Source organism: Cimex lectularius, unplaced genomic scaffold, assembly GCF_000648675.2.
Source record: "Cimex lectularius strain Harlan isolate CLEC.00 unplaced genomic scaffold, Clec_2.1 scaffold31, whole genome shotgun sequence".
Lineage (NCBI taxonomy): Eukaryota > Metazoa > Arthropoda > Insecta > Hemiptera > Cimicidae > Cimex > Cimex lectularius.
Genome location: NW_019392645.1, coordinates 2,438,924 through 2,458,093, shown reverse-complemented (window position 1 = coordinate 2,458,093; position 19,170 = coordinate 2,438,924). Strand labels below are relative to the sequence as shown.

At 36.9% G+C, this 19,170-nt stretch overlaps 1 protein-coding gene across 3 annotated transcripts in view; it reads right to left on the bottom strand.

The window, feature by feature from the left end:
- The window catches only part of LOC106670465 (zinc finger protein 608), a 122,711-nt gene that overhangs the window by 25,402 nt on the left and 78,139 nt on the right, over window positions 1–19,170 (bottom strand). For all 3 annotated transcript variants that reach the window (XR_001341082.2, XM_014400849.2, XM_014400847.2), the window contains exon 2: window positions 13,758–14,925. Coding sequence is in view for 2 of the 3 variants with exons in the window: in XM_014400849.2 (XP_014256335.1) it covers window positions 13,758–14,873 (1,116 nt within the window). In the remaining variant the exon portion in view is untranslated. The remainder of the gene's footprint in view (window positions 1–13,757; window positions 14,926–19,170) is intronic.

Below are 19,170 nucleotides of genomic sequence, written 5' to 3'. Positions count from 1 at the left end.
CTATCGAACATTTTTCATCCTGAACCCGACACTCCTCCTAAGCCCAAAGCTCCAATGGCCTTGTGTTTCCTCCTACTGAGGAAAACGAATAGTGTTGTGATAGTAGTGTAATTAGTTAATAAGTTACTCCACTCTTGTACAATAATACTCAATAAAAACAAAACTGTACCAAACTGCTGACAAAAACCAAATTGAGTATAATATATAGTAGTTGAGGAAGGAGGGTTTTTGTTGAGCCTATTTCCTTTTACTTCTCACAGCCAGTATTACGAAAATTCTTTAAAAACTTACTATTTCCAAAGTTTGCTAAATTAATTTATTATAAATGGTTTGGTATATTAGGCTTTTTGTTCCCTGCCCGTGCATACTAATCGATACGGAATAATAGTCAAAGCTTTTCATCTCAAGATTAACCTAGGGTGATTAAATCATATTGTATAAAAGGTAGGGGTCGGATCATTAGTCTTCTATACCGGTTTTGTACCGCTCATGATAAAAGGGAGAGAAAAGATGTGACGGGGTCAGACGGAATTAGACGCACGGCGTACCCGATATCTCGGAGTGTTATTATTAATTTTAATTAAATAATAGTTCTAAGTTTTAGTGTAATTTTTTGTGTAGTTGTTTCTATTGGCACGGGATATCGCCTAAACAATGTAGAGTTAAATGTAACTTTAATCATTTCCGTCCGTTGTTCATCAAACCCTTATTGTACAATTCATGAAAAATTGATTTAAAGGTTTTTCTTCTATCCTGTATCCGTTTTCTGAAAGAAAAGGTGTAAAAATGAGGAAATTGTGCCAATTCTTGTAGTGTATTCCAACTCTGGCCACTCCACCAAGTCCCTGGATAGAACGCGAATACTTAATGGCTGGAATTAATTCTACTGTAGGATCCTCATCAATATCCATCGAGATCCCTAAGCCCGTCTTTCCAAGGACGAATCTCAGCTATTTTTCTCAAACCATTTCCTTAAGAGACCGCCACTTTTCTTTTGAAACGGAATTAATTGAATTCTGAGATTTCTCCGTGTAGCCTGTGGGGTGACGAACCTGTAATTTTCTCTGACGAGGCAGAACAGAATGATGGGTAACGTCCAAATTACAGAATTAATTGAGCTAAGGTTTTATTGAGCCAATCTAATATTAACAACGAGCTTAGTAGATAGTCTGACAAAATATATTAATTATTGGCAACCTATAGAATTAATTTCATGTATACTCTCCCCCTCGTTACAATCCTGCTCCATAGTTGTCTATGATGATATATCAATGTTCAGCACTTTTTTATTGAGACCACAGGCCATAGTACGAAATGAAACCATAAATAGAGAGACTTAGGTTAAATGTAAAGCTGAGACAATATTCTTCGCCAAAAGAGGGAGACGCAACATCGAAAGGGCAGACCAATTTAATATGTAGGACCTTGAACTGGAAACTGAACTTCTCCAACCTGATAAATGACTGAAACCCAGTTATGTATCACTTTGATGTGTTAAATGTCTATAAAGTAGCTGATATATGTCAAGCTAGTAGCCTTTCAAAGAAATATTCCATTTTTTTAAATTAATTATTCAGAAATCGTGAGATGCGGTCTGTTGTGATGTAGGTTGTAGAAAAACATTTTCTTTATCGTGCCAACGTTTCGATCTTTATTGAGATCGTTTCGATCTTTATTGAGATCATCTTCAGGGCTCAAAATGTTTGTCTTCTGTTTAATTGTGCCATTCTTGCGTGTCGTGTTGAGAGTGCCCTATTATTTTATATTATTTATTATTTTAAATATTCAAGTTTAACCAAATTCTTTAGGTTTGTCACCAATAGACCACACAGTGTACCAGACTCGGCCTAGCAAAAGGGTTAAGATGAACTGGTTAACAACTTTTTCTAACTGTCAAGTGTTTGAGTTAGAAGCGTTTGACATATAAATTTTTCCCCGTGAACAAGTGATAATCTGACACAATCTGGTCTATATAATGGGTGTGGCAGAAGACTGTGACAATGTTCCTATTCAATTTTATCATCGATGCTTGTCTCTTCTCTCCAGTAGGAGGTTTTATTACAAAAAAAAAAAAAAAAAAAATCGTGGTTTGGATTTGACGCCATCGTTTGGCATAGTTACAAGCCGTTGTTTTGCCGATGTATTGTCCTACAGATTATTCTACACAAATCAGAACACTAACTTTAAGACTGGACTAAATACAAAGTGTTTTCAGTTACGCTGAGGATAGAAACGTGCGAAAATACATTTTTTTTGCTTTATGCAGAGGCACGTCTGCCAAGCCAACAGTATGTTACATTTAATAGCAATAGTTAATATAGTTATAATTGTTTATTTAAAGTTATAATTAAGGAAACTGTTTCATGATTTACATTTTTATTTTTTATTTTTTGTTTTATCTATTTTGTTCTAGGCTCTCACTGACCCTCTTTAAATATCAATGTTATTATTTTTTATGATTTCTACTATTTTGTCCAGCAGGAGGATATTGTAAACTTGACTAAGTAGAGCGCTCAACTTTGGCGGCAATTGGATTTGGTTACCTATCAAGAATTGATAAAAACTCGTCGTTCTCGTGCAGGCAAAAGTAGTGTGGTCTGCATCTGCTGTTAGTTCAGTGTTACACTCACATTTATCAGAGTCGAGCGGGTTTATTTTGTGCAGGTGAGCAGGCAAGCTTTATGAAAACGAAGTCTGAACACGGTGCTAAAGAAACGTCTAGGGCGACTGACTTTCAAGGACCACAAGATACGAAGAATAGTAGGCTACATAGCGGCGAAAGAAAACAGCCTTTAGTCTGGTTATCTTTATCATACTTTTTACTCCAGCTTCGATAAGGCCAATACTGAGGTGGGCGTTGATATCCGGTGTTACTATTATATTCAGTGGGAAGCCATCTGCCGCCGCTTCTTTTGCAAGCTTGTCCACCCTACTATTAAATTTATTTGTATGGTGCGCTTTTACCCACATCATAAATATTTTCGACCTTTTTATTCGAGTAACTTTTTTTTTTCGCTTGATACCTAAGAAGATTGAGTCGCGGGATTTCCTGTTGGATTTTAGGGACTCGAGAACACTGAGGCTATCTGATAGAACAGCTGCTTTGTTGACGTTGCTACTTCCTACATAATTGATAGCTTCCTCAATAGCCACGCTTTCCGCTGTAAAAATTGAAGTAATGTTTGGCAGTTTTATCGTTTTTTGGCCGTCGCTGTGCGCATCCAGGAAGGCTCCCCCAAGACAGTTTGGTGATTTCGAACCATCTGTGTACAAAACCATAGTTGAAGCCTACATTGTAGCAGGATATGACTTTTTCGGGGTTTTCGGCTACATCTAGCTGCGAAAATCCTTAAAAACCATATGTGATATGAGGATCTTGCCGTAGGATTGTCACCTGTGATGAATTGAGTTTACCTGCGGAAAATCCCAATGTCTGAGGACAATGGGACCGTAGTTAAACGTCTTTAACTGGAATAATTCATCTTCAAGAGTTTGTTCCATGAATTTTGAACTCTACAGCCAGTAGAATTTATACAACATTGTCATACCGTTAGCCAGCAAGATGTTCTATCAGATTATTGCTTATTTTATTCAAAAGAAAAAATTACTCTGAACCAAACAGTACGAATTTATACAGTCACAGTTTTAGCAAAATAACCTTTCAAGCGAACCAAAGGTTATAAGGCTTCGTGGTATCCTTCTCCTGCCATGATTCTATATAATCCAGACCTTGCATCAATTACGTATTTTGATCAAGGGGAAAAGTGGGCAATTTTACAAAAGCCGAAATTGAGGTTGAAGCCATCCCAAGAAGGCAAGAACGAGGGATCGAACTGGATGAAATGTAGCTTATGGCTGGGTATTACCATGGGATTTATTTTCAATATTAATTTTATTTTATATGTAATTTTTTAAAAAAATTGTTTAAAAACAGCTTTTTTTATACATATTGTCCTAGGACCAACATTTAAGGACGAATCGTCAAATTTCCCATAAGAACGGAGTTAATCTTGTTGAATTTCCAAATGATTAATGGCATTATTTCAGTGTAAGCCGTCGATTAACGGTTAAAAATGAAAATGAGGTATCTCACAACTGGATATGATTGTTTGAAAGAATGTAGAGGGAATCGGATGGATTAGGTCGAGGGGGACCGACCATCTGCGCATGCACTGCGCCCAGCATTTCTACAATTCTGTGAGTCGTTTAAAACTTTAGACAAAAACTTATTCGGACGGCTTGCTACTTTGACGAAAGACTTCGGAATCGGAAAACTTATTATTTTGAACTTTTTTTTTTTTTGAGCCATGATTTCAGATTGTATTGCACACCATAGGGTAAGAGCATTGCGTACCGTATTGACTAAACAACCCGGACCCCGTGTGATTTTTAATCTACCGGGGCTCCCCCTTTATTCGCATCATTGTGAAATATTGTGACGCCAGTCTGATGTTGGGATCTTCTGCAAAGATCGAAATTCAACGGACGATTTGTAAGTTTCGTTCCCGTACGCGAAAACTGCAATTTGAGATTCCGAGCTTACAGAAACTAGAAAGGTTCATCGACTTGATCCGTTTAAAGGGTTATCGAAACAGACAACAAAGTAGGCGTTGTAGATGTTGAAATAATTATACAAATAGAATCAAGAGTTCCAAATAGAGATTATAAATAAATGTCATGTAATCAAAATGAAAATAAGACATCATGAGCTGGACTACAAGTGTTCAAAAAGGGCTGGAACTCCTTTATCAAAGCACTTCCAAAAAAAAGAAGCTTTTTTAAATTTTCCGAAAGTAAAAAGTAATGGACAGAGAAAAACATTTAGGTCGACCACTGATAAAGAAATGCCGTACGTTCGAAAGTGGGATTTGACAGGACATACCACCCACTAGTGTCTGACTTAGATAACATTTTAGGAGACTGATAAAAACTGCTCAAAACTGTATAGAGATATTTGAAATTTACTCTATTCTATTAACCTTAATTTTTTTTTTTTTTTGTTAGCTGGATAAAACAAAGTAAAAAGTAAAACAAAAACAAACAAATGTTAATCCTCATTATAACGGATTTACTTATAGAACGTTAAACATTATTAGATTACTCATTTTTAAAACAAACACCTTTTCCAGTTGTATTCTCTTTAACCATGGAACGACATCATCAGAACCAGAGGATCACAATATTATTGTAAGAATGAGTCATCCACGTAAATCCTCCGGGCTTTAGCACGATTCCAAGAGACTGGAAGTGCCAAAAGGAGGCCTGGTAGTGCATCTCAGCGTATTAAGACACTAAGGGAGAGGACAGATATAACGTCATTGCTGCAAGACGGAACCCTTTCAATAGTGCCCACCAGATCCTAAATGAAGTATATGATGTTTTGGCAAGACCTTTATCACCACATTCGTAATCGTTTGTGGGAAGTTGGCCTCACAATGTATGCCCCTTTGAGACGGTATGCAGCAACAGCCCGCCCCCAGCAACTAAGATGAACACCAATTGGAATGCAGTTAGGTTTACTAATGAGTCGCGTTTCTGTCTTTATAGTTATTGCTATTGGCGCCGAAGAGTCTACCGAGAACAGGGATGCTTACAATGCTCCTGCTGTTTGTGCCATTTCAGTGCAGTTTGGTGGAGGCGGTGTAATTGTCTAGGCTGAGATTTACACTAGACGACGACCTGGACTTCATATTGTTGAAGGCAACCTCGCCGCAGTCCGTTATATCCGCGAAATTATAGAGAAATACATCTCTCAAACCAGGGATCTCATTGGCAGGGATTTTCGATTCCTGGTTGACAATGCCGGACCTCATATGTCTCTAGGCCTCAATCACATTGAGAACACGTGGGATGAGTTGCAGAGAAGGCTTTTCGACCACCATCCGCAGCCAGTTGACCTACAACGACTGAGTGCAACGTTGCAACATCTGTAGAGTGAAATACCTTATGAAACGAATGACAATCTTATTAAAAGTATGCCTAAAAGGAGCAAAGAGGTGTTAGCTAACAGAGGACATTATACACGGTATTGTTTAGAAAAATTATGGTCTCCAATAAACAAAATTATGGAATTAAAACCTTTTACTTTGTTATTTTTCAAAATCCCTTTATTAAATTTTCCTTCAGTAAAAAGCAATAATTTCTAATGAATTGTAATCCAATTTATAATAAAAATGCTAGGGAAAGTAAATACTACAAAATTGGCAATATCCCTATTAATTTTTGCGCAGGTTCTTTTGGAAATACGCAATAAGAAGAGTGAGAATTGTAAATAGCAGAATTTTTAAAAACTTTTACTATTTTATTATTACACACGTATTATATTATATAATATATACGTAACACACACACGCACGCACGCGCACACGCATACACAAACTTACAGCTGTTTATTACACTTTAATATATAGAAGTTAATTAACTGATAATTAAAGTTTAATTCATTGCTGACTAACAAATTATTATGTTCCCATAATAGTTTTTCTCCGGAGTCATCTAGATATCAGAACTCTAGCCTGATAAAAAATTAGTAAAGAATAGTATTTTCAACAATTAAAAATAAACTGTAGCAATAAACAATGAAAGTAATAATTACTTTATTGCGTCATTTTTATAGTTTTACTCTACATAATGATTTTTTTCTTTTTAATCAAAATCTGTTCTTCTCTAAGCAAAAGTTATACATTAAATGTAAATTTCATTTTTAATTTTCAAATTGATTCTTTCACTTAAGGACTGACGGCTCTTTATTATAATTTATTATTAGGGTGTTCAGCTCGTCGTGTTGAAAAAAAATTTCGGTGACGGTAGATCTAAAGATGAGTAGAATGCCGTAAACCTGATGGTCTTATGTCAATTCGTTCAAAAAGTATGATTTTTTAGTGTTTATATAAGAAAAACCGGTTTCTTTACATAAAACATGAATTTTTCCGCTCTGACGAAATTTTTCCTAACTTTTTACCTCATTTTCAGATTTAGCACCGATTTTCTTTTAGATTAGCCCACTTTTTTCTAAAAATTGCCCGCCTACTTACAAAATAACTGCACAAACATTATGAAATTTGCGAAATGGTAATATTGGGCCAACTTCTTGAAACAGTAGCTCGCCCCCCCCCTTGCATTAGATTTTTAAAACCCGCTAAAACTACAACATTCCATGAGCTGGCCAACGGTCTATTCGAAACCTCGACCTTTTTGATTTTTTCATGGGCAATTTCAGTTGGAAGTTGGGAAAGTAGATCGGGTTTTTATTCTGAAAAAGATTGTTTCTTTACCGATAAATTATTTCAGAATGCATTTTCTAATTATTAATTTACAAGCCCCATCAACTCTTGGGCGAATTACCATTTCGCAAATTTCATGATGTGCTGTTATTTTATAAGTAGACTGGCAATTTTTTAGAACAAAAGTAGACAAATCTAAAAGGAAATTCGACGCTAAATCTAGAAATAGGATCAAAAGTTGGGAAAAGTTACCTTAGAATGTCGCAAATAAACACTTAAAAAATATCGTAACTTTTGAACGGATCGAGGTAAAACCATGAGGTTTATGGCATTCTACTCCATTTTAGATGTACTGTCAACAATTTTTTTAATCTCAATTAATACAGTTAATTCTTACAATCAATAAATTCACTTGACACTCAGATTGTATTATAACCAATTACAGTTGTTTTTCACCAGTACTATCTACATCTCACAACATATTCCACCGTGAGAAGAAATTTGTAAAAAGTATTTTTAATTACTCATTTTATTTTATTTTTATTGTTTTATCCTAGTATAAGCTTAATTGATTTTGTTATAAAATATGTGTTCATCTCTTAAAAGAATTTAAATATTTGAAGTTATAAAAGATAACACGGGATATACACCTAAATTTTTAAGTTTGGTATTTAATCCTACACGTAAGTACTTACGGTGTTTTATTACACTTCATAATATAGGTGTTCATTAATTAATAACTTAATTAAATGAAAATTCAAAATACTGGACAGTAACAGATTAAAACTTTCCCGGTATTTTTTTACCAGTCCAGTTCTACATCATACGACACGATAAGATATTCGTAAAAATTTCTATTTTTAATTACTTATATTGTTTTATTGTTATAGTTTTATTCTAGTTATATTTTTATTGATTTCTTTAGAAATGTATTAATCTCTTAAAAGAATTTAATGTTTGAAGTTACACAGAAGTTTTTTAAATTTATTATTTAATTCTACACGCAAGTACGTACGGTGTTTTATTACACCTCATAATGTAGGTGTTAATTAATTAATAAACTTAATTAATTTAAAGTTTGAAATACTGGTCAGTAACAGATTACAACATTCTCGGTAGTTTTTCACCAATGCCGTCTACATCTCACATTCATTTTATACACCACCATACAGTCAATTACTTTTAAAACTTTACTAAAACAATTACTTTTTTCCCTCTATAAAAACGAAAAATAACTATAGAAAAATAGGGAAGAAATCTCTAAAAATTATTAATTGTATTATTAAAAAAATTTACTAGACGTTAGGACGATTTAAACATTTTACGTTATAGTCCAGACAACAATCAAGAAGGCACATCTATAAAACGTATGGATACATTAATACCCATTCTAAGACAAAAGGAAATTACAAAATAGATTATATTCCACGTTAAATGGGGAAATTCCGATTTCACTTGGAATAATCGAGTATATAAGAATTGGGGAAAAAATGCTCAGAACAATGGGCTAGAGTATGACTATTGACGGACCAAGTTAACAAGTATTTAACAGCGACAACATTGAAATACAAAGCGGGCACTTGTAGAAAGTTCTGAATCAATTTTACGCTCTTCGACAAAAGGCCGAAATAAATATTAATGATCGTTAAGTATGTCAATGCGAATGGCTGGTAAAAATCGTTTTGTGGCAATAAGTTATATACTACGACTTTGTAAAATATAATAAACAACCAATTTATTGACAAAGATACAAAGACAAAGGGATAAGGATACGATTTACCCAAAATTGATAGCCGACGGCTAATACATAACCCCTTACAATTAGATCATCAAATAAAACTTTTTTGTTTGGAAGGTGGAACGATTTGGAAATGTGCCACTGAAAGTGAAATAAATAAAACTGCTGGAGCAATGGGGCAGTCAAAAGTTTTTCAGCCCGATTGTAGCTTTCTGAACATTATAATTACCAAAAAACCCAATTAACGTTAAAGAAACAAAAAACTCGACAACCGCTTTTAAACAAAATAAAGAATAACATGCTATAAGGAAAACGCTCTATGAGCAAACAATTTAATTGCACGATCATAAATTATCAACCGGAGTTAAGATAAGTTTGTTTGAACGGAAAACCCCTCGAATTGCTGAATAGATTCAATAATTCGTTTAAATTCTTTAAATTTCAATATGGCTGTCAAATTGATTCATCGTTACTAGTTCGTATTCAGTGTTCAGCTAGAACTGGTAAACATATTTTATTATTAACCTATATCCCTTAACTAAGTGGAAAGGAAAAATTTTTGAAAAAATATAATAATCTAATTAAAGCTTCCTTTCCTTTTTTTTTAACGAGGGTTCCCAACAGCAGAGGTCAATAAACCCTCAGGGTGCCGGTGTTTTTGAAAAAAAAAATTTTGTAAGTATGTCGGGTTCGAACCAGTGGCCCTGCATTCGAACCCTGGACCTTTACCTTACAATGATGAGCGTCGTGTCAACGCCTACCGTTGCGGCCACCGATGCCCCTTCCTCTCCCTATTGAAATTATGACTGGTACAGCATTTAACGATCGACGTTGATAAAAAATGCGTTTCGTCTTTTTATAGTTGAATACAATATTGAGATGAAAAAACTTATGTAAGCGCCCATAGGATGGCTAACGTTCACAGCATGTGAAATTCAAAGACGTGTTAACATTTTTCCATGCTAACATCCGACTTTTAGCATAAAAAGACCAAATATGTACTCTATTCTAGTCTGATCCTACTAGTTTTTATATTATTTTATTTTTTAAATTTGGTGGCAAACCTCACTAATACCAATTCAACCGACTCTTTATGACCACGGCCAAAGCTTATCAATAAACAAAATATCTTCTACACAATCAACTTCGTGAAAAAAGAAATCTCTTAATATTATTGTTTATACAAAACTAACTGGATTTTCTGATCAATAAAATGTTCTACAACTGAGGTTGCTGGGTTATGATTGGTGTAGACACTGTTTTTTGAATGGCCCCACAGAAAATAGTCAAGTGGAGTTAAATCGGGTGACCGAGTAGGCTAAGAGATCTGTCCATGAGGTCCTTATCCACCCATCTCTGAGTGACGATTCAAATAGCGTCTCACCTGCTAAGAATTGTGTACGGGGGCATCCATCAAGCTTGAGAATCATTCGTTTTTGGTTGTTGCAGAGGAACATCATCTAATAGTGTAAATAAAACCTCCCTCAAAAATTTGAGGAACTGAGCACCACTTAAATTATTTTCGTAGAAATAAGGACCAATTAGTTTATTTCCAAGAAGTCCACACCGAACGTTGATACTGTGAACCACCTGATGATGACAAGAGTACGAAATTCTTGATTTTCCTCCGCCCACGTTCGAAAATTCCTACGGTTTAGTATGCCATTAGAGGTGAACTTGGATTCATCAGTTTATAGGATGGATGGAGGCTTTCTTCGGCCTCACAAATCGACATTTGTGCAAGGAACGTTAGACGCCTGTCCTAATCAGAGTCCCGAAATCACTGGACAAGATGATCTCTAATTTCATCTTTTGAAAAATCTAAAACCATTCCAGAGGAATTCAAATTTTCGCGAAAATACAGTAAAATATCAGCTCCTTCTCGAAATTTTGCTTTCTTTGTGCTATAACTTTGTCTTTTTTTGGCCAATCTAAAATCCGATTGCACCATTGTTTTCTGCGTGAAAAAGCCTTTAAAATTATGTATCAGGTTGTATTTTAAATTTTGAAGTTTAATTGGACCTGAAGTACCCTATATAATTTTTACGCAAAAAAGTAAAAATTTGAAACGACCAAAAAATATTAAAGGCGTATTTTTTTTTGTTTTAATGACAGCGTTGGTTCAAGAGAAATTCAACCGGGCCATGTAAAAAGGACGGTATTTTTTTTTTAAATCATAATTAATTACCGTTACTTTAAACTAATACATATTTGTTTAGTAGTCATGAACGACCATATTACTTATTCCAATTAATTATTCCTTTTGTCTAAAATGTTTGGTTGAGTTGAAAAAATTAATGTCGCGAGCGGGATTCGAACCCACGATCTTCGGCTTTGAAAATATGGCAAGAGGGAAAATGAACAGTTATTTTAAACGTTTTTTATTAACCTCTTGGAAGCGCGATTGGCCAACTTCCGTTCCGTAATATGCACTGTAATTCCAATTTTAAAAAATCTTGGGGAGGAAGTAAATCACGTCCGAACTTCTATTGTTTAGGCCGTCCGCACACGGACCATGTGATCACTGCGATTTGTGTGATCCGTATGATTATGCGATTTATGCGATCAAGCATCCGCCAACGGTGCGATTCAAAGTTGAAATCACCATTCTTTATTGCAATTTAACGTTGTTCGGGTTGAATTTTCGATTTGTTTTACATACAAAGGTTTTATAAAAACAGTGAATTATGTCGCATCTCACGATTTCTGAATAATTATCGATTAACGGTCACTGATCACCACACAGTGAATTATGTGAAGTTGTGAAGAAGAGGACATTGTTATGTATGGATGGTATGGTTCATCCTTACACTGAAATATTCACTCCCGGCTTTTTGTAGCAGCGAGGTCCAGAACTGAAAGAAAACTATGATACGAATTTTCGGCATTCTACAGAATGTCTTAACTTCTTATCGCAATTTTGCAGAAATCCTTTCTCCAGAAATTTAATACTAGATGATGTCAACCACGAAGTCGCAGTCTAATCGGACACTGATCGTAAGGAGACTGCACCAATGACGGATCCTGAGGCGTCTAACTGAGGGTATGCATCGCCCGTCAATTGCCCCGTATACGGACGACCTAAGTAATAACAAAACTCAACTCACGAGGAAGATCCAATTCAATATAAAAAGACAAAAGCTTAAATGCACAATGACCAATACAAAAAAAAAGTTATAACATCAATTGAGAAAAAGGCGATTCATCAAGAGCGAAACGAATCCTGAAACGGTTCAGCGATAACAAAAGATCATCTAGATTCCAAAAGCTAGATATGCCGACTACCTTCATTAACGTAGTAACCCTCTCCCATCAAAGAAAACAAAAAAGACTAATTATCTTTTTCATCTTTTTTAACATTGTCATAAACCAAAATCTAACAAATTATGAGTCAATAATTAATATTAACGGCTACTGACAAATTTGGCGACATTTTGCTTCTGAACTACAGAAGTAGGGATGCTTTGTATTGGTTTCACAGACCTTCCTGAACGAATTTGGTCCCGGTGTCTGTATGCATGTGGTCAATTCCTTGCCAACCTGCAAAACTCCTAAACCATGAATCCAATTTTTATGGAATTTTCAGACATTGTCTGGGTTGGTTTCCAGATAGTCCCCTATGAATAATTTCATCCCAACCGAATCAACTGTATCGACTGCTCATGCGCAAACGTACAATCCTCTGAAACAGTTTATCGGATTTTTATGCAATTTTCAAGGATTATGCTCTGGTTGATTTCTAGATGATCCCCTATGAATTTTATTATAAACGGATTAACATATGCACAAAATATGAGGTAACTATACTGCCCACCCACTTGGCAGACGTTTTTTCTACTACGATATTACGAATCCTCTTTTACGTAATAAATGTGTTAGATTAAAAAAATCCTTATCTTCTATTTATCTTTTAATGATAGAAGATTACTTGCCTTAAAAGGTATTCGACGACCCTTCATTAAAGTACAAACTAAGTTTTTACTAACTCACAAGCATAATTAAATTACAAACTATCTAGCTTACAATGATAAATCATTCAACTAACAGACAAAACTCATGCATTGAATACGCCATTAAAAAAAAATTCCACGTGGTGGTTTCTCATGTGAGTCGATGCGCGACCAACCGCAAAAACAGATGATTTTTCTGAAAACATTTCTGATTATGTTTCAGTTAATGTAAAATCTCATCAAGATTATTATTGTGGCCGAAAATGATCGTAACCCGAACCAATCATACGGCACTATGAAATGACAATTGTATAAAATTAAAACAAAAGCAATGTCTGCTGGATAAATCTTTCGTTTTTTTTTTTTTTTTTTTTTAACAAGGCTGCAGATAACGAAAATGACAGAAGAAGATATTTTTATATTTCAAGGTTTGTAGAACAAATCATCTACTGTGACAGATTTTTACGTTAAAATGTCAAGACGAAATCAGGTTCTGTTACGGAATTGCTACAATTGCAAATAATCGGTCTATCTTATCTATATTATTTTGATTTTTTAAATCTAATACTACTACAGGCCAATCCATCTTTGATGTAAAGTGTGCAATTTTAGTTTAATTACATATTGATCAACCTGCCTCAATAAAATGTCTATTAACCAACATATCATTGGAAAAAAAGCGTTTCTTACATTTAATAATGGATTGTGTGGTAAATAGTGAAATCACGGGATTATTTGAGAAAAGACTAATGTGATCGTTTTGAACAGATTTGCCAGATGATAAAAGGGCTATATTAAGTCTAATGACAGTATTATCTTAAAAGTAGAAATATGTGTTAATCTTACCTTATGGAGAGGTGGTGGAGTGTTGGTAGGCGAGATTGTCGGAAGTTGCGAGGTAACTTGGACTTGAAGCGTTGGTGGGGAAGGAAGACAATGAGAAGGCAAGTCCAAAGGTGCTAGAAGCGGCGGCATGAGCTTGGGCGGCTGCGACTTCTGAAGCATAGGGGGTAAAAGCGGTGGAGGAGCCGTCAAATGAGATTGATTGGACGGCTGATGAGTCAAAGCCGCCCCAGGAACTTGTGCGATCAGTCTATGCGGTTGAGAGGACTGCTGTTGGGCTGGTTGCTGTTGCGGCTGTTGTTGTTGCTGCTGCTGCGGCCCCGCTTGCGACTGCTGTAGCTGTTGCGACTGAGCCGGCGGAGCCGAAGGCTGGGCCTGCTGCGCCGACTGCTGAGCGGACGACTGTTGAGATTGAGCGGATTGCTGCGACAACGAACTCGTCGACTGCTGTTGCGGCGGAGACGGCTGCGACTGTTGCTGCTGCTGTTGGTTCGACGACGAACTGGCACTGCCCGAAACGGCACTACTCTCACTACTACTACTACTACTAACACTACTCGAGCTGCTGCTACTGCTAACGTTATTCCCACTCCCGCTATTCCCACTGCCCGAATTACCGCTTCCACCACTACCGGCACCCATGTTCGGTTTCACTTTTTTCATACCCGAACCCTGCGGGTCTTTTTCCTTTACGGACGACGAAGACACCGGATAAACCATCTTCTCGATGCACCTCACTAAACCGTTCACGTCCTTCTGCGTCAGTTTGTCTCCGTGTTTTTTATCCCTTTTATGACTACTGCTCCCCCTTTTCGCGCTGTTCGCATGTTTTTCACCGTTCTCTCCGCTTTTCACGATTTCATGCTTGGTCCCCGGCTTGGTCCTCTTGATTTTCATTTTCAAGCCTTTATCCACTGTGGCTTGGTGTTCGACCGGAGAATGCATCTTACCAGGTTTGGGGGCGGCCATGCCTTCCCCCACTCCCGTCTTTTCTATATCCGCATCAAGGTCAATGATAAGATCCCCTATGCCTATGTCCCACTCGTTATCATCGTACTCAAAGTTGGCCGTGGTCGGTTGATTCCCAGCAGATGAGCTATCTCTCACTGGAGCTGCCATCTCAACCTGGCCCCCACCCCCACGGCTTTACCTCTCCACATCTTACCAGCACCTGAAACAAACACAACAATCCATTTATTCATACATCACACATAATTCTAGAGATAAACACTTCTTCACACAACGACGCGTCGTCAGGACGTGAACGACCATCTCAAACAAGCCAATTCACACCCCAACGATAAATCCCGTCTTTTCAACACGTGGTATTACATCCGCAGGGCGGGGAGAGCTCCTGACATACTGCGCCATACATACACCTCATCTCTTTGCTGGCGGGAAGCCAGACGTTCATGACCCCAACGATATTTATTAATTTCGTTTTTAGTATGCTTACAACTTACAAGTACGTTTTGTCCTTCACCGGAAAAATACTTTAAATTACATAACGTGCACGGGAATCAAAGGAAACGATCGAATTTCGTTATAAACTTCCTAATAAAAATAGTTTCGTAACCGCTCTATATTATTCTTTCGTGTATTAAAGCGATTATGATTCTACCAACAGAATTGCTCGCACGTAAAATCCAAGTTCATTTCAATTCTTTATAATTTAATTAATAATCCTCTTAAACCTTTAATCTTCAGTATGGCACTCTTTTGCTATGGAACTCCATAATTATTAAGACGATGAAATAGGCCTCTAGTTACTTAGCTTTTACGTACTGACCATTCTATTTATTCCTCCCATCTCCTTATTATCGATTGGATGATAGCAGTGAACCCCTCAAGAACGCGATTATGGAACGGGTGTTCAAGGAAGGATGAACCCATTTGGATACAATTTCAAACATAAAAAATCCAACTTAAATTGGTACAAACAGAACCGCGAAACCAGCTTGCCACCTTTTTTTCTATGTCAACGCCGTTTTGTGCCGACCCCGTGTGAGTCGAATACACCCGATAAAAATCGAAACGAAACGAATTTAACTACTAACAACTAATAAATCAACGGCCGGCGAGATCGGCCCCCTGTTAGGTGAAGGGGAGTCTCAGAAGGAGGGGGAGAAAGCAATTATGTGTGCATTGATCCTGGAGTGACTCCGTCTACATTCCTCCAATCTTCTCGGGGAAATGGATTCGGAAACGCTTTTAACACATTCGGCCGCGACGATGCGGAAAGGGGTTAAAACCGTGACGAACGGTCATCAAAAACATCTACTGTATTTGGTGTGAAGTGACAAGTATAATTTAGGCGATCTAACGGATTTATCTTAATTATTTCACTGATAAGTTTCTGCCCTTATTTATACTTCATAAGGAACCTAAAATCAACGATCAGACTGACGTGGAATCCCCTTCACAAGACTGGAACAACAAGAACTAAACAGAAAACTTAGATATACATAAACTTCAAGGAATGAAATATGTTTTCATGGTGAAAACTAAATTAATTCATTCTTTTTAAGAGATATTGCATGCAATCCTTCCATTCAAAAGACCCCAGACAAACTGTCCAAATTTTCAAAGGTTCCACACCAACCTCCCAATAGATTGTGGGGCAACACTGCTCAAGAGCACGTGGCGACAGAAAAGTAGTGGCGGTTAGAAGTGCTTTGGCTATTGTAAAACTTGTAACGTATATAAAACAAATAAACTGTTTACATCGTGAAGTGCGTACTTATTAAAAACATTGAAAACCTACATGATCTTGTTCTTACTGACTAAGCCCTCTAACATTTTCCCACCATATTCCCCAGAACCCAATCATCACTCACAAGGGGTGCCAGCAATTGGCCACTTTCTCTTAACATGTGTTCTCCGGTGCAGTGCTGAACTTTGGACACACCGAGAAACATGTGGGGTACAACTAAGCCATCTAATATCCAACTAATCAAAGATGTACAGACAACGTCTCTAACCTATCCAATATTCTCTTCGGCCAATATTGTCTATAAGTTGTTTCATAATTGTCAATTGTCACCACAAAAATAGCACATTTTATGTGAGTATGAAATACTCGGTGCAAAATTTATACACGTATTGGGTAGAAATGTTGGCAAAAAAACGAAAAAGGTGTTTTTCTAAACTACCTCGTTCTTGACCATTCCTCACGACTTCAACAAATTATAAAACAACAGGTCACTAAGAAACACACATTATCTATAAGGCAAATTGTCAAAGTTCCTTCTATCCACAACGAGCTCAAAACCCTTTTGTAGACGAACTGATCGGTTTCCGTTTTCAAATGTTACACATCAACTCAATCCCTCCCTTCTACTGCCCAAGCCCCCTTTACACTTTGCCACCCCGGGAACCTTAAACGACGATGGCCTCGAGACTGCTTTGCCTCCCCTAATATGGAATGTCAGCGTTGGCTGGCTTCTAATAACCGTGTCCTCCGCGTGTTTTGATGGCCTTAGTGCAACTTATTTTGAAAAAGGAGCTGGGAGGGGTACCCTCAAGCCATCTAATACCCTATTCATCCAAGCATTCCAGACAGAAGTCATAACCAGAATTCAACAAGTTACCAACTATGTCACTATCTGGAATAATATTGTGGAACAAAATATACCACGCTTATATCTGAATTGACTTAATCTTCTCTATTTTCTTAAGGTTCACTATGAACTTTTAACCCACCCTAACTCCTCAAGCCCAAGAACCCTCCACGTTACCCCCCTGATAGTTTCTTGCCCCTCAATCCCTAAATATGATGTTCTGGAGTTAGGTTTCTCATAGCATGTGTCCCTCCTAAGTGATGGCCTTAGAACGACCTGGGGTACCACCAAAACATACATAATATCGAACTGATCCAAGCTATCAGAATAATTCTCCAAGTTCCTTAATACGTTTCTAACTTCACACAATGATCTTAACCGTTGCCATATGCTCAAGTTTCACTCTGAACTTTAAACCCATCGTAAGCCTACAGCTCAAGCCCAATAACCCTCAAAATTTCCCCAAACGACTATGGCCCCGAGCCCTCCTTGATCTTCAATCCCTAATATTGAGTGCCAGAGTTGACTAATTTCTGTTAACACATGTCCCCTCCGGGTGAACTGCTAGCCATAGTGCGATCTATTTTGACAAAACATGTAGGGTACCACCAAGTTATCTAATATCTAACTAATACAAGATTTCAAACAAAAGCGATCAGAATTATCCAAGTTTTTACTACGTTTCTAACCTCATCATCCACAATGACTTTAACACCCTTCGTTAATTATCCTGACGTTTCACTCTTTTCAACCCATTCTAACAAAAACTATTCAAGCCCTCTCTGCCATCCATCCCAGGAACAGGTCGCTTCAAAGCCGCAACAATATCAACAAATTGAGTGCCATAGTTGACCGATTTTTCCTAACATGTGTTCTTCGGGTGTTAGTGTTGTGTCCTTGTGATAGGGTTGTGGAAAGGATACAAATAAAAACAACAAGAGGTGGTATTAAAGTACATTTGTAGTAGAGGAGTCGGTGACGATTAGATCCCTTACTACTCCCGGGTAGTGGGTGATTTTTTTCTTCAAGCGAAAGTACGCACGAATAACTGCCTTAATTATTTTTTAAATTGACAATCAAAAAACCACCTTTACAATCCACCGCCCCTTTTGATCACCGTTACAACGTTTATAGCGTAAAAGAAAAACTCTTAAAAGCCAAATAAACCTGAAAAGAAATTATTGCAAAATTAATTTTAACACCAGCACGAGCGGATCGAGATAGTTTCTTTGATAAAAAGAAACATTTTCTAGAGAAAAATTTATACGCAAACGTATAAGTTTTTAATAAAGGCCGTTTTATCCCCGTGACTACTCGTTCCATTTCGTTTTTAACATCTCACGTGTAAAATTACTTTAGAAGAGGGGTAAAAAAAAGCACTGTGTGCAAGTAGTGCTAAGGTAAAACAACGCACGTACGAGGAAGGAAATACACGTTCCGATCGTTTCTCCCCGGGGCGTACAATGCTCGTAGATTCCGAGTTGCTTTTTGAGGCAAAGCCCAGTTGTTTGTTAACCAGACCTGAGAAATTTAGCAAAGATACAAATTTAAAATGGAGATATTTCACCGTTCGTGTAAACTTAGGGGCCGGGATGAGCTGAAATGTGAAAAGCGAATCTATTCGGTGAGGACTCTTCAAGTTTGGCGCCGAAATAATAATACATAATGTTATACGCAATACACACAACCCTTTCGAGCCCATTGCACGAAAAAATGAATTAATTTTCCTTTTCTCTACCTTTTTTTAGAGAGATGTAGAAAAAGAAAAAATACAACAATTTGAAATTCCTAGTCACAGGATATTTAAATTTACTTATAACCACTGCCCTCTTTACATCTCAACAACATACAATTTA